Source organism: Phaseolus vulgaris, chromosome 7 (assembly GCF_000499845.2).
Source record: "Phaseolus vulgaris cultivar G19833 chromosome 7, P. vulgaris v2.0, whole genome shotgun sequence".
Taxonomy (NCBI): Eukaryota; Viridiplantae; Streptophyta; class Magnoliopsida; order Fabales; family Fabaceae; genus Phaseolus; species Phaseolus vulgaris.
In genome coordinates, this window is record NC_023753.2 from 1,428,641 (window position 1) to 1,455,554 (window position 26,914).

Below are 26,914 nucleotides of genomic sequence, written 5' to 3' on the forward strand. Positions count from 1 at the left end.
AAAATACTTTAAATGTTCAATCACAATGATGTATCTATTCCCATAATATAGATTGGAATGCAGTGTACTCTCAATTAAATACTTCAAATATCTTCATCTCTCCTTTTGAATTTGTATTTCCCACATTTTTCTTATAACTAGCAAAAAACCTCTCCATCGAAAATGACCATTTTTATATGTATACTTTTTTTTATCACTCCTTATTTTAAAAATTATTTCGGAAAAATGTTCGAACAGACATTTTTTTAATATATTATTTCTTCATAATTTTCTTTTGAAAATCCAAACTAAATTCGAAGTCGACAAATTTTAATGTCCAGATTTTAATTAAAATCGTTTTATGGTTCAATAAATTATTTCCAAACCAATTTTAAAATAAATTTCAAGTTCAATATGTTTTAAATTAGCTTTTGAAGTTAAATGTTTCAAATCAATTTCAAACTAATTTATAAACGATATATTCTGAATGATACATTCCCAAATATAATTTTCTAAGGATTGAAATTTCAATTTATAGAGGGTGCGGTTTCAACTCAAATCATGGGATTGTAGAATGTAATGGACCTATTAGATGTAAAAAACAGTCCAGTTACAGTGGACAAATGAATTTTAAAATTGTTTTCTTCATAAAACTCATTCCCTAATAATAAACCCCATTGAAGATATTATTTGGGACTGGTGTTTATAATGTATTTGAAATGTTTTATTATAAAATGTGTTGTTTGAATAAAAAAAATTAAAGAATAAAACTCTAAAATTTATAAAAGTGATTAAATTATTTATTAGAGAAATTAAATTACTTAAAATTAGAGAAAATAACTAAGTTACTTAAATTTTATGTCTTCTCTTTATATTTTAACTCGATTTTAATTGGAATATCATTCTCATTGTTACATTGATGTTTTGTTTATCATCTGCACCAACTACGATTGTTTTTTTACCAATGTCACCGACATGAAATTTCCAGTTAGCATTAAACAAAAAAGCCAACAAAGAAAACTTCAACCAACATCATAACAATAACTAAGTTGATTTCAACCTAAATAATTATCAATATTAACTAAAAACAATTTATACCAATATAAATCAAGAGAAAATTGTCAATATCAATTAAAAAAACCAAGGAACTTTGAGTGAAGAATAATATCATGACTAAAAAAAATCATCAATATTAGTAATTTTAAATTATTAACAATTATTTAATATTTTTTTAAAAATACAATAAATTTAAATTATTTTATCCAGATAAAATATTTGAAAAATTAAATAAATTTAAAAAAATTAAATGTCTTAAAAGTTTTAAAACTGCCGAAACAATTTGATAATTTATATTTGAGGAGGTGCAGGTCGACACTCCTACTGTGTAGGAAGAGAAGGCCTCAAAACAGTTACATACATGTTTTGTTTCAGAATAGCTTTGTAAGTGACCAATTTAGTCAATCTCCCATCTCATAAAACGGTTTAGTGGGATACCAAGCAACAGATACAAAAGCGTCAGATACGCTTGTTTACAGTAAATTACAAGAGTTTTAGATATATGGTACATTGAAGATTCAAGAATATGATGTTTCATATGCTAAAACTAATCCAAAAAACAATTGATTTTGTTTTATACATTACTCAAAGTTATAGTTGGATTCCCAAATACTTTCAAAACCCGAAATATGGATATACTAGCAAGTTCTATAAGAGTAGATGGGAAAGGAAGCTAGAGGGTAGATTGGCCACGTGGGAAAATAAAGACAATAAAACACAGCTTGCCGACAAAAACAGCCATATAATACAAGAAAAAAAGAGATGTATAAAACATAAAATAAACGAGAGAAGACTAAAGATTCACAGTAAGTACAAAATTTTGGGTACCGCATTTGTCCACCTCGCTCATCTGTCCAAATGCTTGCTATCTACACGAACACCATGTTCCCAAATTTCAGTGTACCTGTTCATATGCCAGTTACGCACGCAAGTCAATTTGGTGACAAGCCATCATACGGGCAGGAATTTGTAAATTTCTTTTTACACACATCAACTCACAAGTGCAAAAGAGTTAGAATTAAAATTCTGACATTTGAAATATGCAATGATGAAAGTATGGCAAGACTTTTGCCTCTATAAAGCGAACTTAATTTTTTCAATTATATGATTGAACTTCTATTGTTACTATACAAGAACGAGCACAACACCATGTGGGATCGGGTACAAGGGTTAAATGCCAATATTTTGTCGTAAATCACATCTCTACTAACTTATTGACCTCTCCTTAATTGCTTGGCACATAGTTTTCTCAGTTTCACTCTAACGTATCATATTTTCTACGATAGCGCTACTCCCACTTTTACCTAATGCACTTATCCAATGCAACATTCACATTTCTGCAATAATTTATTTTCTTGAATTCTTATCATTGAATATTGAGTTCCCAAAAAATACATCAATTATACAAACTATAAATTTCTTATCGATAAAAAAAATTAACAAGACAAATGTTTTAACTTAATATATTAAAATAACTGTAACACACGGTGGCTTAGTTTGCTTTGGTTAATTTATATCTTTATTAAGACCCTTGGTTATCAAATTGAAGCTGAGGTCCATTGAACTTTTCTATTCCCTCTCCATGTCATGATCATATCTGACAGAAAGCAAATCTTAATGATGGGCATATACATGTTGTTTGAAGAGGAACCATAAGCAGCATGCACATAAAACTGAGAAGCATATGTTAACAATTGAATTGGTAGGATAGGACTACAGAAACTTCATTATAACTGAAAGTGAGACCAACCAACCTTTGCCCGTTCGCATTAATACAGAGAAACTGGCCATGTCGCCATCCATCTTTGAAATTGCCAAAGAAGGCATCGCCGGACTTTGTGTAGAATCGTCCCTCGCCATTAGCTTTTCCCTTCCAAAAGTTTGCAAACCACCGATCACCAGTGTGAAAATAAAACCAACCCTGCTTAATCAATACAGGAATTACTATCCAATTCACTGATAGAATCTTGTCTAATGCTCTGTCAAAGATTATTGTGCAAACCATTATATCATTACGATGCTGCACTTTCCAAAATTATATAGCGACCATATGAAACAGGAATCATATGCTTTGACTTTTATATCTAAAAAATCAACTTAAAAAAAAAGGGTACTAACCTTGCCATGTATGACATCATCCCTCCATAATCCTTGAAACATATCTCCGTTTTTTAAATAGAATGTACCTGGACCTGATCTCTTCCCATACCGCCATAAGCCATCATATATGCTCCCATCTCTGAGAACAAGACGCCCCTGGTTGTAAATTTTCATTTAACATTAGGCAAAAACAAAAAGGAAAAGAAGAAACATATTTCCCGAGCTTAGTGTGCTTGTTATTATAAACTTTTACGAATTTACCTTTCCTTCAGGTAGACCTCCTTGGCATCGTCCCTTGTATCTTCCTCCCCTATATTGCATTTCCACCACTGGACTCCACTTTTTTGACAAATCACGTTCCGCCTCCTGTAAAAGAATATTAAGTTAAATCTAGAATAATCACGTATGAATTAAGATTGCAATAAACTATTATGGGTTAATAGTATTTTCGTCTCTTAAAAATTCAAAATTGTACTTTTATATCTGTATTTTCAAATCATTGATTTTACTTCCTATATTTTTTTAAATACCAAAACTTAGTTAACTTTTAAAACTAAGTTAAAAATACAAGAACGAAAACTATTGGTAATAAAAGTGGCAGACAAAAACACAAATTTTGAAATTTTTCAGGGTCTAAAAGCACCGAACAATTAAAGTATACCACGTGAAAAATGTATATTTAGAAGTAATAAAGTAATAATAGTTATATAGCTGTTGATCATAAATGAACTTTCACAAATCTCACTCACACAAAGTTCGTATTAGTTATTCATTAAAGAATACTTTGACCTCATAAAAAGGATGAATTTGCCTTGCGCTTGAAAAGCAACAGAGGTATTATAGTCCTGGGGGTTATTTCTTTGGAATGCTATATTTCATGCAAAATAGGAAATTCAATTGTATAACCCACATCCGTTAGAGCTTAGAAACTGCAATCAACACATTTGATAATATCCATAAAATTTGAAGTTCACCTTTGAACTAATTCTAAAGCCAAAATTGTGTAACTAGCAAAACTCATATTTAAGCAAAGTTGCAAATACTTTCAAATGTGTATTTTCATATTTCTGCAAATAGAAAGCCTGGGTCAAACTTGAGCTCATATTTAAATAGTGATCGAGCTTAATTTGGAGCTAGTGAGGCTACACTTTTTTTGAACCCCCTTTCTATTTCTATTATTTAGTAATGAAGAACTTTAATAAAAGGAAAGAACTCCTGCGAAAGACAATAAATTTTCTAGCACACGGCAGAAATTAAAAGTAAATCTAAAAGAAGATAGTTGAATAGAAAATATCTCTAGAAAACCACATACAAAGCTACTAGAGTAGAAAATGGCTAAACGATGCACATCTAATTTTGGAGAACTGTCTCTGGTTAAATTGTCACATTATTGACATAACTTGAGACATTTCCCTTGAATACGACTAGTATCAAAATATTCCTAAATTTCACTTTCAGTAATAAATGCATGAACATATATCATCAACAAAAGTCATAGTCATTGTTACCAACATAGACGCAGCTCGAACAGATAGTACTCCATTTGTCTTTGATTTATTAGCATTCTTTCCTTTCAAAAGTGAAGATGCAAATTCCATAACTGCTTCCAAACTAGCATCAGTGGCTGCACTCCAAGGGGACGTACCTCCATTCAATGTTTGTGCTTTCACATCATTATCAGTATCTGGCTCATGCTGTTTTGTCATAAATGAGATTTCCAGTCTTTCTTTCAACTCTTCTGAAGGCCTCACACCAACAGGAAGGTGGAAGATGCTTAGGTTATCGACAATTGCTGTAGCATCAGCTGCTTTTTCTTGGGCCCATTTCTTTGCCACCTCAAATCCAGGACCTAGATTGCCGTTCTCAAGTTGCTCCCTTTGAAAAACAGAGTCACCTAATACAAGTTGATTTGAAATTGAATAGACAACTCAAAAGAAATTATTTAACAAATGTAGTCAACTGACAGCAATTGAATTCTGTCTCAAAATTACCTCCTTCAGTAATAGAGTCATAGAGGGTGTTATAGTTTGAAGTGGTGTCAAATAAATCTTCACTTTTTCCTGAATCCCTATTATAGTTCAAAAGCAAAAATGAGAAAATGTGTAACATTAGGAAAAATTTGATGAAAAAAGTACGAGAAAAATCTGAGGAAGTCAGAAAACCTTGAGGCAGGCAACTTTGAGTTGTTGCTCATTGCTGGCTCCAACTCCTCACAGTATTTATCAGGATTGCTATCTATGCCATCTGAAGCAATCTGATTTGTTCTCTCATCAACTTCAACAGAACTCATCGTTTGTGGAGGAAATACTTCAGTCTGTTTCCCAGTGACAACTTCTTCCTGATTACGTCTTCCCCAAAAGCTAAAAATAAGAGGAAAATGCAGGGCAAGTCTGGATAGTATACCACCATTCTGGGAAGACCGTTGCACATTTAAATAGCTAATTAAATGACAAGAGAAATCTATCAGAAACAGTGTGGGGAATAAGGAAAATACACAGATTAAAGAAAATTCAGTAATTCAGGGTAGTTTGATCTATAAAAACGAGTCAGCTAATAAGTCTTTTATGTAAATACCCGGCTTTAATTTCACAAAATGTATGCACAGCATATTCTTAAAAACAATGTTTAGGATGTGCGCAATACAGAGAAACTGAAGGTGCCCTGGTAGTTTACTTCCTTTGTTTCATTTAACTACCAAATTGGCTCTTCGTGAGTCTTCTTAATTTCTATTCTTTGACATCAACAAATTGAAGCTGTTGTATTATGTCCTAAGGATGGTAAAAAACAAAATGTTCAGAACCTATGTTATGTAGCATTTTCCATTTGAAATATGGCAAAAATGGAATGGGACACTGTTTTGTTCTGTTAGTGGAACTATGAACCCATTTTAACTTCTGATTTGTTATGCTGTGTTTTTTAAATATACAAAACATGTAAAAGAACCCATGTTGAATGTTTAGTCCTGTTCTAACACATCTTCGAAACAAAACCTTCCTCACTATTCTACAAAACTTATTCTTACAAAAACTGAGAACATCTACCTAACACTGAACCATTTGAAATTCATTTGTTCATATGTTAAACCAATGATAAGAATATAAGGTCTATTCAGACAAACTTCTCCATAGCACTTCTAGGAGGGAAATAAGAAGAAAAAGAATTGAAATTCACTATAAGCTTAATTTAGCTTATCCATATTCCATAAGCTAATTTATAAAAGCTCTTGTGATTTTTCTAAATTTTTATTTTTAACTTCTAGAAAAACTCAGTTCATTTTCTTTTTCTTATTTTTCTGTCCTAAAAAAACTTATGGAGATATTTGTCCAAACATAGCCTAGTATATTATTCGTACATAATATGATGCGAAACTAACTATGTTTAGTTATGTAGGATTTCCACCTGTTTCCCAAAATCTAACACCTATTTTGTTATTGAATCCTAATATTTTCAATTCAAATTGAATGAAAGTTTATCTTCATTTTGATATGAACACCACTAGTTTTTTCTCAAGTCATTTGATAAGAAGTTTCACCAAGTTAGATGAAAATAAGTTGGTAGTGTAGAAACAGATGAAAAAATATAGTAGAGATTAAATGTTTGGTTGAAGATAAATAGAGAAGTGATTAGTACAAAAATAAGTGAGAAATAATACGATATAGACCCCATTACTTCTTAAAATTATTTCTCCTCTCTTCCCCTCCAACCAAACAGGGGATAGAAAAGAAACATTACAAAACAGGCAACCCATTGCTCTGCCCAAATGACACAATACACACCCCTAAAAAAAACTTCAAGTTTGACACTCGTGCTTAACAAGAAGACATTCATAAACAATGTGCCCCGTTGATGGCAGTTCATTGCACCAAAACTAGCATTAAGCAAGCAAACCATCTTCTAAACTCTCATATTGATGCAAAGAACGAATAAATAAAATCCTCTGTTAAAATTTCAAGAGTCGCATGTTCAATTTCAACTCAGAAACAATATTAAGTATATAAGGAAGCTATGAACTTTAATGAATATATGTAAAAAACACTAATATGTTTTCATAAATCCTAACGCTGACAAAAGAAGTTTACCAACATGCGTTCATATTCGTATCTTTAAGAAATGTATTTACCTAACTTGCCTTCCTTGTTGTCTTGATAAATTTCTTCTTTATTCACAAAAGTAAAACTTACCCAAGTGTAAGCACTGTCGTTATGAATAGGTTGGGTTCGACAGCAGGGTCATGTATTGTTGATATTATAATATCTTTTGTGTAATTTGTTGTTTGACGGAAAGTACGTAGAAAGTTTGATATATCACTATCATTGATGGGTCCTGAACAGGAAAGAGTGCATATAACTATGCAATTTGGATCCTGAACAAAATAGTAATTATAGTAAGCTTATACAGTATAGGAAAAAAGAACCAGAACTCAACGAAAAGAGTGATAGCTAAATGTTTAAAATAAATTTTGAAAAAAAAGGCAATCAAATGGCAGAGAGGGGTTGGTCATTCTGAAAAAGGATTTAGCAACAATAATGGCATTTAAATCAATGTATTTTGAAAAATTGTTATCCGTCATGCATGAAAATGGAAAAAAAATGACTGATACCTTCAAACGAACACCGAGGAAAGGACTATCAAATATAGACTTCAAAATTGAAGCTTTTATGTTAGCAGCGGCTCCAAATCCAATCCCTGCTTCTTTATAGGATTCCAATATCTGTAGACAACAGCATCAGTTTTATAATGAATGGTGTGAAAGGAAATTGAAACATTAAAATCGAAAGAGCATATTGATATTCAAATGTGGTCCTGTATAAAGGAAAATATAAACAAGACTACCAAGTAACTTTATGTAAAAATGGGTCTGAAACTATCAGGGTAAAAATAAAAGAAACCTACTTTATTAATTTCTGAAGGGCTGGCCTCTTTCATGCCATCATTCAATCTATCTATAATTTTTCTGTGCATATCCTGCAAAATTATCAATCTGTAACCACAATAGTTTTATGCAAACAAATAGCAGGAAGTATACTAGAAAACTAAACTTACAGATTTAAGAACAGAGACAGCCTTAATAGCTAGCAAAACTGCATCGTTAGCAGTCTTCATGGCCTCATCTAGTGTCAACAAGTCTTTCTCAAGCAGTGCATCAATATCAATTTCTGTATGATAAATCAACTACTGAGTAAAATTTTGTAGTTTTGTAGGCCTTTTAGTGATTGAATTAAAAGTAAATTATATTTCATTACTTTCCAAAAGGGTAAAGACACGTCAATTAGTTAAAAAGAATATGTGAAACAGTATGAAGGGGAAAATAGGGATTCTATTTCTATTTTTCGAAGGTTACTTATTAACAGGTGGGACATGGAATAAATAGGGAAGCCACAGAAAAAGCATAAGTAGGAGAGAACCTTTGCACTTATTGATCAATTCTTGCCAACAGAACCAGACAGTATCACCTTTATTTTGAGAATAAAATTCAATTTTTCTTTTACACTTGGTACCAGTTTAACACAGATACAGCTTGTGTAACATATTCCTCCTCGGACATACATCAGACTTGACAAAGCAAGCAATTGATGGCCTTTTTAGTGACGTTTTTTACACATTAGGATTAGAATAAGTATATAATCTTTCCAGAAAAAGAAAACTCCCCTTTAATTATTAACTCTAATTGGCAAAAATCAATGAGCCAGATAAGAAGTTTGTCAGAATCAAATTTTAACAAGAAAACATATGAAATATAGCTCACCGATAAGTAAATTTGTGTTCTCCTTAAGTTTCTGCATCAAGGCTTTCACCTGAGAATTTATGGCACAAATAAAGTATTAAATAGACTATATTAACAATCAAGTGATCATAAAGTGAAGAAAAATAATATGACCAATAACCTTCAATGGAATTTTCTCAGGTAATCATATTCAATAAGATGTTATGCCCACAGAAATATTCATCATATTGCAGGTGGAAATGTTTAAAACAGTACATGAAAGAATGTTTGGCAGTTGTGATTTCTTACATCAATTACATTAAAAAAGCATGTAATTGGAAGAGTCAAAGATACCTCGTTTTGACGTCTAAGCCCTTCAAATCTAAATGGTTTCAAAACTATGGCAACTGTTAATCCATTCCTGGACCTTACAGTTTCAAAAATATCAGTTGCAACAGTGTGGTGCAAGCCATATCCTGCACTGGCCACCTAAAGAGAGGGGGAAGGGAAGGATAAAGGTCACACGCATCAAACTACTATAATGAATGCTAGCAAGAATCATACATCTTATGATTTGATTTTTGCATAAAATAATTAACCAAACAAGGAATATAATGTTAACTCATGCCAGTCAGCTGTAAACTATCTATAACACATAATTACTGAATTTCATTTGATCAAGCAAACATATCTCTCCACAATGATGAAAAATGAATAAGAATCTCCGTTGACTATTGCATGCTTAACAAAATCATCACGTGAAAGAGATACAGCACACCACATCACTTAGAAACCCATGGATGCATATTACTACTATTGAAACAGAGGTTTTACTGCAAGAATTTGAAGGTAAGGAATGTACAAACAAGGACAATAGTCTTTGAGCACGACTTCAAAAATACTGGAGCTTTGACAATTCTTGGCTGAGGTTCTGCAACAAATAGCCCAGAATTAGTACGTTTTAATCGCAGAGAGCAATGAGAGATATGTATGAGAATTTCAAATTGAAATCCATGGACCACACAAGGCACTTTGCCCCCTTTTCCTTCAATATTTTCTTTTCATTAAAAATTAAGCTTCATTTTTGGTGCTGAATTGTATATTATAATAAATAATTAATCAAGAAGAATGTTGCAATTTAACATCTTCTCCCAAAATAGATATCCCAAAATACGCCAGCACATGTTTGTATACTAAAGTAGACAGAATATAATTATAGGATAAAAAATAAACAGTCATATTAAATCAAATGAAAACCTTCTTCAATTGATCTTTGTTGTAATTGCACTTCTTCTGATTCTTTCATAAGGATACTCCTGCACAAGATTGCTATCTTAAAACAAATTCAAAATGCCAAAAACAACAAATATAAATCAATTCCAGAAGAATTTAAATGTTTTATCTGGAATGGAAGTTGTAATTTAGTAAAACCAAAAGTAATTTCAGACTTAAACGGAAAGATGTTGTTTTTAAAATACCATAAACTTTACAAGCACAGACTTACAATACTTTTGTAAATTATTTTAGTTTCTTAAGAATGTAGAATTTAAGCTTAATTCAATCTCACAAAACCGGTGTGTATGGGTTTGCACTTACTTATATACTATAATTTAACCTTATCTCTAGTTCATGTGTGACTTCTTCAACACACTCCCTCACGCTAAGGACAAAACATCTCTAACGTGGGACTAGGGGGGAACCCAATAGCAGATTACACAAGGCTCAACACTTTGCTAGGATAGACTTTGAATGGCTATAGTACCATTTTAAGAAGGTGGAATTTAAGTCTGACCCAACCTCACAAAACCGACTTGTAAAATGAGGTTTGCACTAACTTCTATACTATAATTTCGCCTTATCTTTTGTCAATGTGGGCTCTTTAACACATCCCCTCACGCCGAAGACTAGACATTGTTTAAAAGAAACAGATTTATTAAAGAGAAGACAAGAAAAGTACCCCAATGGAGGAAAAGTCATTCTCCAAATCATTGAAAGAAAGGATAAAAATAATGAATGAAACATATTGGAGATGACATTTCATTCCATTGAAATGTCATGGGTAGAAGTCGCAAAAGACCAAAATGCAAATAGCATAATTACCACATGAAACATCTAAGGCACTGAAACACCTTCAAAAGATATATATGTGTTTCACCCCAAACATGCCCTTAAAATGTGAGTTTAAGTTTAAATTAACCCCGCAAAATCAGCTAAGAAAATAAAGGTCGTTCCTCACTTAAATACTGTGTTCGAGTTCTATATCTAGTAGGTGTGAAATTGAAGGTGTCAATTGCTATTGTTCACAAACACAGTTTGATTAATCATGATACAACATTGAGTACCAAAAAACGAAGGAACCTTGTGCACTAGTAAAATTGGGATTGGATTAGTACACCAAGTGACAAAAAATTTGTCAAGAACCAAACTCAAATCAACCAAATGAAGCTTCTTGGGGTCCAGACCAGAAGCCCCAGATTGGAGTGCGCAAAGAATCAAATTTATGAGCTGCGGATGTCAGTCAGTCTTGGGAAGACAAGAAGCAAAATATTTCAGAACAACCGATGAGCGAACGGAAAAACACAAACTCAAAGAAAGTTAAAGGACTATTAGAGAGAGTATATAGTTATTCAACTCAATGCATTACAAAAATTTTCTTTTCATAGTCGATGTCAAGCTCAAATACAATTTTAGGAAACGTGGTAGAGTCCAGAACATGGGAGAATAAGAGAATTAGTAAAGTGGAATTGATTGAAATGAGAAGATGATTACATCAAGCCAGCTACGTGCTTACATATAATTTGAGAAGTAACTAGTGTCAAAATTAGTAACTAATTATTCGTCCGAGAGTTTTGAGAAGTAACTAACTTGTGACGAAATTAGTAACTAGTTATTTGTCTAAGAGAGAGTTTGGGAGCTTCTTTGCATACAACCAAACCAGCATTCATACTTCACACAACATCAAATTAACAAGCAAGATTTTGCATCATTCGGGTTCAATGTCCATTTTGTTGGATCGGGCGTTTACCACTATGTCAAGGACTACATTTAAAAGTCAGAGTACAACTCTTTCTACTTAAAATAGCTACCCAAGCATGATTAATTCAATTGAGACTTGACTCACTTAACCTTCGTCATAAAATAATTGATGTCTACAACAATATTTCCCTCAACAATTGTTGTGCTAGGAATCGAACTCGTGACTTTAGCTATAACACATACGCTCTTAAGTATAAAATGTTATGTTCTAACTGTCAGTTATAACCTTTGTCTTAGAACTAAATGCTTCCATTTGATTGTGACATGGTCACCTCTCCTCTACCACAGGTCCTCTACCATAGGAAGTAAAGTTTCCACTCCCAAAACCAGGAATAAAACAACAACAAACTTTCACAACCTCTCATCACACGCTGCTTGCTAAAAATTATTAGAAGATTTTATGATCCAACAGTAACAAACAACACACTGATTTATAATCATTTGCCATTATAGAAACCGACAAATAATTTGTATCAAACGCAAATAATTGTAAAGACTTTTCTCTTTCCCAAACAAGCCTCCCGACGTAGATAATGTTTATTGCTTATTCAACTCTCCCCTGGGAAACACATCCATGAAGGCACGAACAACACTTGGATCTCCAGTTAAGGAATAGCCTGAAGTTCGATACGCTACTCCTCACCAAAACATCACGCGTTCAAGCAAAACAACGTATTCACGTAAACGGCAACAGTTCCAATTTAACAATTCCTAAATTAAAATATAAAACGCGAAAACAATGAAAAGCAAGTAGACGATTACCAAAACCGCAGTAAAGGCAAGCGAAACGGCGCGCTCAAGCAGAAATAAAAAATAGCGTCCTTCCTAGAACCAATGCCTATGACTTCGACGAAATCAGGTTTCGTCTCTCCGCTCTCGGTTCCACCGTAACCGTTCGACGACGAACCTTTCTTCTCCGAGCACATCTTGATCTGAACAAACGGTTTTGGCTCGGGAGTCGAACAGAAGCCATAATCGCGCCGACGAAGAGGAAAGGAGCAGCGGCTGCAAAGTTGATTCGAAGAAAATGGAACGATGGAAGCATGAGAAACTGCTTTGAAGGTGAGGAACGCAGAAAGCTCCATTTATTGTAGAGAAAAGCGTGGTACAAAGGATAAGGCTTCCATCAGTAAATCAAACCGTCTCCCGCTTTGTGACTGTTACTGTTTATATAAACAAATCAGCGAGAGAGCGTAGTGTACTTAGGAAAAGCTTGGTGGTTATTGTAATAAGGAATACAAAAAATGTTTATCCGCCAAGATATAAAATAAAATTTAATTTTTCATCGTTTTATTTTTTATAATTAACATGCGTTTTCTAATTTCTACAGTGTGTATCTCACTCTTACGTTTCTCCGTTCACACGAACAAATAGATGAAGAAAAGGAGAATGTCACTTAACAACGTAGTTACTAAATGGCTCAAACCAGAAAAAAAAGAGTTACAAATTGCTCTACCGAAAAAATGTTTTAAATTGTTAAACATGAGAATTCGAGGAGTGCATGTGATAATCATGATGGTTCAGAAAGAAAGTCTCAAACAGAGATAAAAAATCGTAGGGATCGCATTTTCCAAGGCCCGCTATTGTGTCAGGGATGTTTCTTCACCCCTACACTTTTCTTTCTGCACTTCTTCATTTTTCAAAATGTCTAAATTGCTTTTGTTAGTTTTGGGTGATTCCAGAATTGAGTGTTTCGTAAGCAGAACAGAATAGAAAATCTGGAAGATAAAAAAATCATTCCACAATATTCTTTAGAATACATTTTTTATTGGGGCATTTTCTTCTTGGACCCCACAGTGTTATGCAAAGATCAAATTGTCCCTATTATTTTTTAGAAACTTTAAAATGCACTCTAACTATATTTATTTTTTACATTCTGGATTATAGAATAAGGAAAAATTTCAGATTGACACTTCCAATAAAATTTCAAATTTCAGATTGACACTTCCAATAAAATTTCTGCACTAGTTTTTATAATCATATTAAAAATTTATACATTAAATTTGAATTTTTATAAAATGAATGTAGTTCTATTTATTAAAAATTTTAGAATCCTACTAGAATTTTCATAAATCTAACTAATATTTTTAATTACATACTTTACCAATAATGTACCACGAGTATATATCACCGTTTCAGAGACGTTGAACCTCATATCTCCAAATCATTTACAAAAATATAAAAAAAAAAATTGCTAAAGCCAACAAATCCCGTGATTTCTTCACCGTCATTATGAGCAAATACACAAGTACTACTTGCTAACTAATTACAATTAGTGATGACTTTGTCAGAAATTAAGTGTAATTACTAAATACCTGTGAAGTTGTCGAGAGAAGAGAAAATCATGCATTTATTTATGAATGAGAATGAAAATGCAATGAATGAGTAAAATCGGTGCAAAGTTAATGATCATGCTATATAACACTGTTTTCTGCTTCCAATTATTGTATTGCATTATTATTGAAACTGACCATTACCTAATTTATCACTTTATATATAAGGATGAAGCACTGGCAATTGATATGATTCTGTATATATATATATATGTGTTTAATCCTCAGAAACAAGAGGGTAAGATTCATTCTTCATCCTTCATCATCAAATCATGGAGTTTTTGGGTGTTGAAGGTGAGTCTGAAAAGCTAAAGGCAATTTTTCTGCCTTCAATAACGAAGAGTCATCTTGTTCCCCTTGTAGACATAGCTCGGATCTTCGCCATGCATGGTGTGGATGTCACCATAATCACCACACCAGCAAACATTGCCATTTTTCAAAGCTCCATCGACCGTGACGCCAGCCGTGGCAGCTCCATTCGAACCCATCCCGTCAAGCTACTGCACGTGGCGGGTGTGCCAGAAGGAGTGGAAACCATCAATTTTTCCGTTGCAGGAGACATAGCAATCAAACTCTTGGAGGCACTCGGCAAGACTCTCCAAACTCAATTCCCACAACTCTTCCACCAATTCAAACCCGATTTCATAGTCTCCGACATGTTCCACACCTGGAGTGTCGATGCTGCAGCTGAATTCGGAATTCCGAGGCTCATATACGTTGGTTCAACCTTCTTCGCTCACTGTGTAATGGACTCTCTCGAACGGTTTGAGCCTCACAAGAAGGTGGATTCGGAAGATCAGAGCTTTTTGATTCCGGGGTTACCCTACAACTTGGAGATGACAAGCTCGCAGATACCCGAACGGTTTAAAACACCCACCGATTACTCCTACGTAATGAAAAGGTAATCATACATTAAAAATACACAATTTTTTATATAACCATATTACAACCTTCAACATTATTATATTATAAAATTATGTTACAATTATCAAAACTTAATAAATAATTTTTAACTTAAACACTTTATTTTTACGTGTGAAGAGGAATTTCTGAATTTCATATAAACTTATCGTATCAAAGAACTATATACAATTCTAACGGTTTTCAATCAATCATTTATCTTAATGAATAGAGTTAAGGAATCAGAGAAAAGGAGCTACGGATCTCTGTTCAAAAGCTTTTATGCATTTGAAGGACCTTACGAGGAACTCTACAAGACAATCATGGGGACCAAGAGTTGGAACGTGGGACCCATTTCTTCCTGGGTGAACCAAGATGCTTCGGATAAGAGTGCAAGGGGGCATGGCAAAGAGGTGGAAGAAGGTTGGCTTTCATGGCTTGATTCAAAGCAGAAGGGCTCTGTTGTGTACGTGTGTTTTGGGAGCATGAAGAACAACTTCTCTGGCACGCAGATTGCAGAAATAGCTCACGGGCTTGAAGATTGTGGGCATGATTTCATGTGGGTGGTGGGGGAAATTGACGAGGGTCAAAGTAGGGCTCTTGTGGAGGAGTTTGAGAAGAGGGTGGAAGCGAGCAAGAAGGGTTATCTGATATGGGGTTGGGCTCCACAGCTTCGCATTCTGGAGCACCCTGCTGTTGGAGGCATGGTGACTCATTGTGGGATGAACACGGTTATGGAGACGGTGGATGCGGGGTTGCCGATGGTGACGTGGCCTCTGTATGCAGAACAGTTCTTCAATGAAAGGTTGCTGGTGGATGTGCTGAAAATCGCAGTGGCGGTTGGAGCAAAAGAGTGTAAAGATTGGGCTGATTTTGGGAATGAGATTGTTGGGAGGGAGAAGATAACAAAGGCGATTGGTTTATTGATGGGTGGAGGAGAAGAGTGTGAAGAAGTGAGAAGGAGAGTGAAAGCGCTTAGCGAGGAGGCGAAGAAAGCAATCCAGATTGGTGGCTCTTCTTACAACAATTTGAAAGATGTTATTCAAGAGATGAAGTCATTAAAACTTGAAAAGCTGAACTCAAAAGTTGAGGAGCCTGTCGCTTAGGGAGATGAAGTCATTAAACTTCAGTATTTGGTTTGGTTGTTACTGGCTACTATGTGGTTAATATCTCCTATGTCTGTAAGCATGAAGAACTTGTTCTTGTCATCCTATGTTTAATTCTTTTTATTGTGTTAATTCCATAAACACATTTTTTTTCAGTTTTTATTAAAATTGAGCTCTTAAAACATTTTTTAAGTGAGCACGATATTGATTTTAATATTTTAAGAAAGTTGGCCATGGAAAGCCCAACTTCCTTTTATTGCTTTTTAATATTTTATTTTAGAAAACAACCATTGAATGATTATTGCAAAAAAATTTGTACACTGCACACATAATAACACTATTCAACAACCCTTTATAATAATATTATAATATTTAAAATTACAAATGAAAATGGTTAAAATATTTTTTTTTATGTTAAGATTATGTGTTTTATGTACGTAGTGTCAAGTATCAGAGATGGTGTTATAAAACTTTATTCCTTTTGTAAATAACCTTTAGATTTAGGAAAACGTTTTTTTAACACCTCTCTGTCAAGTTACACACTCTTAACGTTTGAAACGTGGAAATGGTGGGTGATGTGATAATGATATTGTTGTAAATGTTATGATGGTTATATGGCTTTGGGAGATAGAAAGGGAAGAACGTAGGGTTTGAAAACGGTGTGAGAAGTTGAATTTTCTCAACACGGAGGAAGAAGGCGGTGTTGAAATTGAGAGGTTGGTGGTGACATTGAGGTCGGTGGTGACGTCCAGCGCCTCGCCGAGATTGTTGTTGTTCAGGAACAACTCCAACCCTAAACAGTAAGGATCGCATGCGGTCGTTGTCGTGGACGATGGCGCGGAATTGGTCGGCGTTGAAACAAATCCACACGACTCTCAAAATGTTGTTAGAAATGTCGGTGTAAGGCCCTTCGCCATGATGACTGCTTATCCAACCACAGGTTCCTCCACAACGCAAAATTGGTTACCCGTGTGTCTGTAAGTGGTTACTTATGTAACGTTTATGGCCACCCACTCTTCATGAAAAAAAAAGTCAATTCTTTTTAATAAGAACCATATATTACATCGGTTAGATGACTTAACCGGTGTAATAACCCTACCAGAACTTGTTACTCAACCATAAGTTCCTCCACAACACTCAACCATAAGTTCCTCCACAACACAAAACTGGTTACCTGTGTGTCTGTAAGTGGTTACTTATGTGACGTTTATCGCCACCCACTCTTCATGAAAAAAAAATCATTCTTTTAATAAGAACCTTATATTACATCGGTTAGATGGCTTAACCGCTTTAATAACCCTACCAGAAATTGTTACCCAGCTACAGGTTCCTGCACAATGCAAAACTGGTTATTCGTGTGTGTGTAAGTGGTTACTTATGTGACGTTTATGATCACCCACTCTTTAATGAAGAATGATATGTTGGATTTCAACGTGAATAAGTTTTTTGGTATTAATACTCGTAGTGGTAAAGTTCTTCGTCATCCACTTATTAAATGAGAGTTTCCTTCACCAGACTGGTTAAAATTAACACTAACGAGACTGTTAGGGGTATCCTGGTCTTGCTACTTGTGGAGGTATTTTTCGTGAGAGTATGAGGGAGGTTATTGGTGTTTTTTTTCTTCTGTGTTTATTGAAGTTCAGACTGCTATGGTTGCTGAGTTTTATAGAGTTATGCATGTTATGGAGGAAGTTCAAAAGATGGGGCTTATTAATGTCTGGCTTGAATGAGATTTTGTCTTTCTGCCTTGGTTAGTATTGCGTTTACTGCTAGGACAAATGTTCCGTGGATGCTTCGTAATTGATGAAATACGTCTCTTAATTACTGTAGGAAAATCAGGTTTAGGGTTACTCATATTTTTCATGAAGGAAATGTGTGTGCTGATAAGTTGACTAATTTAGGATTTATTATAGAGAATCATTTCATTGGTATAATAGGCTTCCATATAGTATGTTCGTTCTTAGAATTCTTTATGAATAGGTATAGTTTACTTATGTATCGTTTTTGTTAACATATAGATTTTGGTATAGTCCCCCATATTTTTTTATTTTTTTAATAATATTTTTTCATGTGATGGCACATGATTGTTATTATTTGAGGTGTCAACCTAGTTGAAATGTCAAGCTGCATAGTGATGCCTAACATAAAAACTTTTATAAAAAAAAATGTTCGTGATACAATTATAAATAAAAGGGATAACATTTAAACAATATTTATAAAATGATAAATAAATACATTTATACATGATTAGAAAATATAAGAATAGAAAAAATTGTCATTTATGAGAAATTGTGTGGTATGGTTGTCTTTTTTGTTGTCTTTGTGGTATTTCTTGTTTTTGTTGTTGTCTAGATAGAATGATAAGATTTTTTATCACACTAACTTATTTTAAACCCAATTTATTGAAAATATTTCATATATCAAGATTTAAGCGAGAAAAATTCATTTTAATTCTTGAACTTATATATGATTTTCTTAAATAAAACAAAATTAATTTTTTATATAATTTATAAAATAAAAATTTCCAAAACATTATTATTCACTTCATATAATTTTTAAATTATTATTATATACATATTTTTATTTTAAAAAATATTAATTATTATTAGTAAAAGAAAAAAAATCATCTGACATATCAAGTTAAAATTTCAATTTAAATAAAACATATTGAAATTGTCAAACCAACAAACAATTTTTTATATTTGTTTTAATATTTTATTTAACTTGTCTAGTGAGAAATTCGTCGAAAGCTTCAATGAAGAATGATATGTTGAATATAAACATGATTAAGTTCTTTTGTATTAATACTCGTAGTGGTAAAAAATTTCTTCGTCATCCTGTTAGATGGGAGTTTCCTTCACTAGGCTGGATTAAAATTAACACTGATGGGACTGCTAAGAGGTATCCTAGTCTTGCTACTTGTGTAGGTATTTTCCGTGGGAGTATGGGGGAGTTTATTGGTGTTTTTTTTTTGTTTCTTGAAGTTCAGAATGTTATAGTTGTTGAGTTTTATGGTATTAAGTTTTTGGTATTAATACTCGTAGGTGGGGAAGTTTTTCGTCATCTTCCTGTTAGATGGGAGTTTCCTTCATCAGGTTGGGTTAAAATTAACAATGATGGGGCTGCTAGGGGTATCTTGGTATTGCTACTTGTAGAGGTATTTTTCGTAGGAGTATGGGGGAGTTTATTCGTGTTTTTTCTGTGTTTCTTGAAGTTCAGACTATTATGGTTGCTGAGTTTTATGGAGTTATACATTGTAAGGAGGAAGCTCAAAAGATGAGACTTATTAATGTATCGCTTGAATGTGATTCTGCCTTAGTTTGTGTTGCATTTACGGCTAGGACTAATGTTCCGTGAATGTTTCGTAATCGATTTAATATTTGTCTTAATTATTTCGTAATAAATTGTTCATTCTATAATATAACTCAAAATTAAAATTATGTATTTTGAATTATATAGTTTGAAATATATATTTTATAAATTTTTAATTTTTAATTTATTTTTGGTAAGTTATGTAATAAAAAAATATTTTTTTAATAAAACATTTATTTTTTTAATAATAAAAATATTTCCATAAATTAAGCATATAACATGATTGTAAAAAAAAAATCATAAATATCCTAATGTTTTAAATTTCACAAATAATATACTTTTAATTTAAAAACATAAACTTAATTACAAAACAAAATTACTTAAGTCTTCTGTTCCGGTCGTCTCTTGCGTATAACACGTGAAAATCAAGTGTAAACAACTCCCTCATTTATGACGTAACTGATTAATTGTAGTGCACTATGATGTAACTGTTTAATTAGAGTCAAGCCTCGTAACCTCAATTTGGGAGGAGGGAACCCACATTTACTTAACTTGCGCCCATGGAATACTAACTTCATACTCCTTCAATCCTAAAAAGACATATCAGTGTTTCTAACTATAAATGATCAAACATAATAATATTAACCAAAGTTTTATAGTCTTACCTCACCCTTTCACAATCTTAATGCAACATGATCACCGTAACTCAATAGTACGTAGGTATCAAAAGTTATGTTAATGAATTCTTAATGCTCATCATGTCCTCATATAGCTTTGTGTAACACATCACAACCAATTTCATTGACAACTTGTTATTTATCTCTTTTGTAAATCGATGTCATTAGTCTCTGTCTAACATCATCTTAGATAAATCACCCTATAGTCCTAGCCATAACTCTCCTAAATCATTCCATATTAATAAACTTGTTTATTTTAAATATATTATGAAATATTTTTTCAAATCAAAAAATACATTCTGAAATACACATTTTAAAATCTATTTATGGATTCATAAATGTGTTTTTGATTATGGCAAATAAAATTTAAACCATTAAAACTATCTATTTTTCCTATTTTTCTTACTTATTTTTTAAACTTTCATTCCTCGTTTGAGCTTGGATCAATTACAAGTTAAAGAAATTGTTTACTAAACTTCTCTAATTAAGACTATAGTTATTGTTACATAATAAGTATCATATTTAATATTTTTTTAATACTATATTTTAGTGTGAATAATTATTTGAAAACTTTTTTAAAAATCATAATATAACGCAAGATTTGCACTCACTTATATATTACGAAATGTCTTAATTTTTTTGTAGATGTGAAAATTTCTATCACACTTTTTTGAGAGTGACAATTCATACATAGAACTATATATTTATGGGTGAATTTTAAACCTAATTAAACCTTATAAAACCGATTTTGTACCCATTTATATATTATAAAATATTATAGTCGATGTAAGATTTAGAACCCATAAAATTTTGGATAATCTCGTAACAATCGTTATTGAAAACAACCCTCTTGACTTACATGATTTATATATTTGTTCTTTTTCAATAGAAAGTGAAGCATTTAGGTTTCTTATGGTTTTGTAATTTCTACTTCCTTGACAAACTTGTTTTTGATCATATGGTATCTGACGTTATCACACTCCACATTTTCCAAGTATTTCCTAACTTTTCAAATTCCATTGATCGACAACTTTGTCCTTGAAAGTCCACACCCCTTGTCATGCGAAGGTCTTACGCCATGCCATATCAAGAAAATTTTCACGTATTTTTGTTCTGAATGCAATAACATCATCCATTACGTTAACATACAAATTAGATTCCATGCTTAACATAATTCATTTTATATATAAATATTCATTAGAAATTGAATTTTAAACAAACAAATATTTAAGTTTCATATAAGAAATATTCGATAAAAAGTAAGATAAAATTATTACAAGTAGACCACAACTACACATTTTATTAGTGTGTACTGTAGCGGTATGGCCGATCAACACCATGACGTGTCTCGGTCTCCCTATTCGAGATGACCAAGATATGCTGGCACGACTCTGTCAACCTGGCTAATTGAGCGATACATGGTCAGACCGACCGACGCTCAAATCAAGTTTAGTGAAGCTAAATCATCATTAAGGATTAGGTAATGCAATCTTAAGAGTAACCCACTTCACTAATCAAATCCAATGAGTTAAGTCCACTAAAATAATATAAATAGCACACATCATAAGGAGAAAGATATGTCATTTATTATTGTGCACCTAACCGAATACTGACCACCCGATTTATTAACTTGAGCGTCGGAGTGTCTTCCGCAAATACCCCAATCCGATACTAGTCCGAGATCAAAGCCGAAAGAGAAACACGAAGATAAGAAAGACTCCAGTCCAACACCTAACAACCTGTGAAACCGAAAGAGTAAAACAAATACTTCAATAATTCTTTATGTTTCCTCCATATCTTTTAGTATGTACATAACTTTGACATAGAAAATGGTGGTGATCGACCAAGAGAAAACTATTAGAGGCAAACACGTCATAACTCTTTACATATGACCGGCCAGGGCCTGTCTCTTATTGTAAAATAGTAATAAAAATCTATAAAAAGCATATTTTATTCATTTTTCTGAGAATACATACTGTAACATTATAATATATTTACTGATTGAAACTTTTAGAAATAATATTTTTACATAGGCCTTGCTTTTAATTTAATAATTTAAAAATGAGACTAAGTCCAAATTAATATTTTAATAAATTTGAATATAGAGTATTCATAACGTGTTATAGATGAAAACAAAGAAAGTGTTGGTAAATAATTCACAAGTGTTACACATGCAAGGATAATAAATAATGAATATGCCTGGTAGCTGTCACTTCACGATGCCACCACGGTTACTAAAATTACTAAAGTTGGCGCGTGTTGCTTCTTGCATCGGAAACTATTTCAATATTTTTTTGTCTTGTACATATATATATATATATATATATATATATATATAATCGTAAGGAACAAGAGAATAAGATTCATTCTTCATCCTTCATCATCAAATCATGGAGTTTTCCGGTGTTGAAGGTGAGTCTGAAAAGCTAAAGGCAATTTTTCTGCCTTTCATAACGCCGAGTCATCTTGTTCCCGTTGTAGACATAGCTCGGATCTTCGCCATGCACGGCGTGGATGTCACCATAATCACCACACCAGAAAACGCTGCCGTTTTTCAGAGCTCCGTCGACCGTGACGCCAGCCGCGGCAGCTCCATTCGAACCCACCACGTCAAGCTACCGCACGTGCCGGGTTTGCCAGAAGGCGTGGAAACCATCAATTTTTCCACTTCAAGAGACACAGCAAGCATACTCTTCGAGACACTCACCAAGACTCTCGAAACTCAATTCCCACAACTCTTCCACCAATTCAAACCCGATTTCATAGTCTCCGACATGTTCTACAGTTGGAGTGTCGATGCTGCGGCTGAGTTCGGAATTCCGAGGCTCATATACGTTGGTGGAACCTACTTCGCTCACTGTGCCATGGACTCTCTCGAACGGTTCGAGCCTCACAAAAAGGTGGACTCGGAAGATGAGAGCTTTCTGATTCCTGGGTTGCCCTACAACTTGCAGATGACACGTTCGCAGATACCCGAACGGTTTAAGACACCCAACAGTTTCTCCGAGATAATGAATAGGGTTAAGGAATCAGAGAAAAGGAGCTACGGATCTCTGCTCAAAAGCTTTTATGCGTTTGAAGGACCTTACGAGGAACTCTACAGGGAAATCATGGGGACCAAGAGTTGGAACGTGGGACCCATTTCTTCCTGGGTGAACCGAGATGCTTCGGATAAGAGTTCAAGGGGGCATGGCAAAGAGGTGGAAGAAGGTTGGCTTTCATGGCTTGATTCAAAGCAGAAGGGTTCTGTTGTGTACGTGTGTTTTGGGAGCATGAAGAACAACTTCTCTGGCACGCAGATTGCAGAAATAGCTCACGGGCTTGAAGATTGCGGCGATGATTTCATCTGGGTGGTGGGGAAAGTTGACGAGGGTCAAAGTAGGGCTCTAGTGGAGGAGTTCGAGAAGAGGGTGGAAGCGAGCAAGAAGGGTTATCTGATATGGGGGTGGGGTCCACAGCTTCTCATTCTGGAGCACCCTGCTGTCGGAGGCGTGGTGACTCATTGTGGGATGAACACGGTTATGGAGACGGTGGATGCGGGGTTGCCGATGGTGACGTGGCCTCTGTATGCAGAACAGTTCTTCAATGAAAGGTTGCTGGTGGATGTGCTGAAAATCGCAGTGGAAGTTGGCGCAAAAGAGTGGAAAACTTGGGGTGATTTTGGGAATGAGATTGTTGGGAGGGAGAAGATAGCAATGGCGATTGCTTTGTTGATGGGTGGAGGAGAAGAGTGTGAAGAAATGAGAAGGAGAGTGAAAGCGCTTAGCGAGGAGGCGAAGAAAGCAATCATGATCGGTGGCTCTTCTTACAACAGTTTGAAAGACGTTATTCAAGAGATGAAGACATTAAAACTTGAAAAGCTGAACTCAAAAGTTGAGGAGCCCGTGGCTTAGCGAGAATTCTGGTTTCTTGATGAAGTTGTGATCCTCCTTTGAACACTCAAGACCATGAAGAATGAAAAACATACCTTTTATAATAATATAATAATATTTTTAATTAAATAAATAAATAAAATATTAATTTATTAAAATATGAAGTTTATGTTTTTAATATTGAGAGTATTAATATATCAGCTTCAATATTCAAATAATTTGTATTAACAATAAATAAGCTTCGGTGTTTGGTTTGGTTGTTGCTGGTTACTGGGCAGAAGTTATGTTTGTAAGAATGAAGAACTTGTTCTTGTGATCCTATGTTTAATTATTTTTATTGTGTTAAATTTGCATTCCATAAACACATTTTTCTTTCAGTTTTTATTAAAATTGAGCTCTTAAAACGTTTTTTAAGTGAGCACGATATTGGTTTTAATATTTTAAGAAAGTTGGGCATGGAAAGGCCAACTTCCTTTTATTTTTTTATATATTTTATTTTAGGAAACAACCATTGAATGATTATTATTGCAAAAAGTTATATCACTATTTAACAACCATTTATAGTAATATTATAATATTTAAAATTAAAAATTAAAATTAAAATAGTAAAAATATTATTTTATTTGTATGTGTTAAGAGTATGTGTTTTATGTATGTAGTGTCAAGGTATGAGAGATGGTGTCATAAAACTTTATTCATTTATTCTTTTTGTAGATGACCTTTAGATTTATTATATGTTTGTAAACTATTCACAAACCATTATTGTATTGCATTATTATTGATACTGACCATTACCCTATTTTATCACTTTATATTGGGTAAGTTATAGAACACTTTATATTGGATTAGCTATATAAGGATGAACCAGATGGGTAACCAACAATATTCATTGTATCCACATTCATATTATGCTCTATTAGAGTTTCAGACGAAATGGATTCAAAGATATATAATTTATATATAATTTTTAAAATGTAGAATACGGATACAAATTTGTATATTATATAATTATAAATTATATAAATTGATAATAATAATTTATATAAGTATATTTTATATTTTTATAGAAAAAAAATATTTTTTATGATTGTTTAAAATGATTTAAGTTTTTAAAAAATTAATAATTTTTTTTTTAAATTATGTTGAAACCGTGTTAGAATTATCATAAATTTAACAAATATTTTTTGAATTAAACACTTCACCGTGTATCTGACATGTACACATCATTTAAAAAAAATAATCTGAATCTAACATATTCATGTTTAAAATTGTTTTTAATCTTTTAGACTTTTTTAATGATGTTTGTACAGCTATGATTTTGAAACTATTGTTATATACTCTCTTTTTTAGATTTTGTAGACTGGTGTGATATCTTTATAATCAAATTTCCCATGTGGAAGGGTTATGCACATATGAAATTAAGACAAAGTCTTAGGCATAAGATGAATCTATTTGGTTCCAGTGAAACCAATGCACAACTTACCTTTCAAAAAGGCTATTTCTTCTTTCACTTCCATACTTCCCTCTCAATATTCAATACTTCTTAAAATACTAAAAATAACTTTTATTATATTGATATTTTTCATGTTAAAATAAGTATGATATAGAAAAATTCTTAAGTATAAAATTTAAAAAATATAAATTTTATAATCTAAGATAAATTTTATTTTAAAAAAATACATTTTAAATTATAAACACAAAAATATTTTTGGATTACAAAATTCGGAAAGTATTTCTAAAATATCTTCTACATTCTGTATTTTAGATTTTAGATTGTACTTTTACAAAGAAAAAAAAATGATTATATAATTCAAAAAGTATTTATTTGAATTATATAATCTGAAAAGTATAAATAAAAAATATATATACAAATTGTTAAATCTAAATTTTACTTAAGGAGGACATGATCTTTTATTCTTCAAAATGAAATCAAAGTAGTGCAGAATGAGAAGGGACATTCATTCCATGCTAATGTGGAAGCACTTCTCCAAAACATTTTTCTAATACTCATAATCTTTTTTGTGCAAATATAAGAGAAAAAAAAACATATAATAAGTATGAATTCAATGAAATAAATTAATAAAAAATTACTGTAGGAAAAATAATTTTTTATATTTTAAAAAATTAAAATTAGTTTTTGTGCATGAGATTCTTTTGCCAAATTGTGTGATCTGATAAGTTTTTGAATTCCATATTTCAAAATTAAAGAAAAAATATTTAATAAAAAATACCAAGAGTAATTTGAGTTGAAATATGGAGTGCAAAGAGAAAGTCATGGAAGTGGATGAATAATCTCATAAGTTTTTGAATTCCATATTTTGAAATTAAAGAAAAAATATTGAATAAAAAATATCAAAGAGTAATTTCACTTGAAGTAGGCAGTTTCTTCCTGCACCCCCATATTTTTTTCCTGCACTCACACTTTTATGAAAAGACGAAATCGCCTTTATTAGTTTTTAATATTCCAGAAATATCCTTAACCAAAAAAACCCTAAAGAGAGGCAAGGATGCTCTCTTGCGCAGCCGTGTCTTTCATGTTCCAGCAGCAGCACGCTTTCATGTTCTAACAGCAGTGCGACACCTCTAAATCCTTATCCTTCAATCTCACTGGGGGAGGAGGTTTATAAGATGATCGTCTACGTCCCACAACCTCTGTTAGAAGAAGACATGTTAATGAAGATGAAAAACATGAAGAACATGGATAATGACTTCTCAATATCATCATCATCCCACAAATCAACCCCATCATATAATTTTTGTTCAAATTCATCAATATTGTTCATGTTTCTACAAATAAAAAATAAATAAAACAAAATCATTGCATTTCGAATCCATGAAT

The 26,914-nt window shown here is 32.8% G+C and overlaps 3 protein-coding genes across 6 annotated transcripts; 2 read left to right on the forward strand and 1 right to left on the reverse strand.

The window, feature by feature from the left end:
- Nucleotides 1-1,583: 1,583 nt before the first annotated feature.
- LOC137830698 (protein ACCUMULATION AND REPLICATION OF CHLOROPLASTS 3, chloroplastic) lies at nucleotides 1,584-13,159 on the reverse strand. Of its 4 annotated transcripts, none has more exons than XR_011084253.1 (16): nucleotides 12,638-13,151; nucleotides 10,097-10,155; nucleotides 9,706-9,770; nucleotides 9,194-9,328; nucleotides 8,882-8,930; nucleotides 8,179-8,291; nucleotides 8,029-8,100; nucleotides 7,736-7,846; nucleotides 7,317-7,498; nucleotides 5,298-5,573; nucleotides 5,127-5,203; nucleotides 4,648-5,029; nucleotides 3,397-3,501; nucleotides 3,154-3,291; nucleotides 2,790-2,956; nucleotides 1,584-1,939 (listed from the first exon to the last, which is right to left on the reverse strand). XR_011084253.1 is itself a non-coding variant. In XM_068638171.1 (16 exons), exons 1-16 carry the CDS (start codon nucleotides 12,958-12,960, stop codon nucleotides 1,882-1,884), a joined length of 2,316 nt encoding a protein of 771 aa, XP_068494272.1. In that variant the 5' UTR covers nucleotides 12,961-13,159; the 3' UTR covers nucleotides 1,584-1,881. The 4 variants fall into 4 exon arrangements, 1 of the variants encoding a protein (XP_068494272.1); XR_011084252.1 differs by having other exon boundaries at nucleotides 2,790-3,014; nucleotides 4,644-5,029; XM_068638171.1 differs by having other exon boundaries at nucleotides 4,644-5,029; nucleotides 12,638-13,159.
- Nucleotides 13,160-14,465: 1,306 nt separating this feature from the next.
- LOC137830699 (soyasapogenol B glucuronide galactosyltransferase-like) lies at nucleotides 14,466-16,257 on the forward strand. The gene is made up of 2 exons (XM_068638172.1): nucleotides 14,466-15,109; nucleotides 15,341-16,257. The coding sequence occupies exons 1-2, from the start codon at nucleotides 14,481-14,483 to the stop codon at nucleotides 16,212-16,214; spliced, it is 1,503 nt and encodes a 500-aa protein (XP_068494273.1). The 5' UTR covers nucleotides 14,466-14,480; the 3' UTR covers nucleotides 16,215-16,257.
- Nucleotides 16,258-22,536: 6,279 nt separating this feature from the next.
- Nucleotides 22,537-24,422, forward strand: LOC137830700 (soyasapogenol B glucuronide galactosyltransferase-like). Its single transcript, XM_068638175.1, has one exon. The coding sequence runs from the start codon at nucleotides 22,594-22,596 to the stop codon at nucleotides 24,094-24,096; it is 1,503 nt and encodes a 500-aa protein (XP_068494276.1). The 5' UTR covers nucleotides 22,537-22,593; the 3' UTR covers nucleotides 24,097-24,422.
- Nucleotides 24,423-26,914: the final 2,492 nt, after the last annotated feature.

Coding starts and splice junctions, on each gene's coding strand:
- LOC137830698 (XM_068638171.1), bottom strand. CDS start 12,960: ATGGAGCTTTCTGCGTTCCTCACCTTCAAAGCAGTTTCTCATGCTTCC. Junction 9,329..9,705: donor GCTCAAAGACTATTGTCCTT/GTTTGTACATTC, acceptor CCCTCTCTTTAG/GTGGCCAGTGCAGGATATGG. Junction 7,499..7,735: donor TCCTCGGTGTTCGTTTGAAG/GTATCAGTCATT, acceptor TATTTTGTTCAG/GATCCAAATTGCATAGTTAT.
- LOC137830699 (XM_068638172.1), top strand. CDS start 14,481: ATGGAGTTTTTGGGTGTTGAAGGTGAGTCTGAAAAGCTAAAGGCAATT. Junction 15,110..15,340: donor TACTCCTACGTAATGAAAAG/GTAATCATACAT, acceptor CTTAATGAATAG/AGTTAAGGAATCAGAGAAAA.
- LOC137830700 (XM_068638175.1), top strand. CDS start 22,594: ATGGAGTTTTCCGGTGTTGAAGGTGAGTCTGAAAAGCTAAAGGCAATT.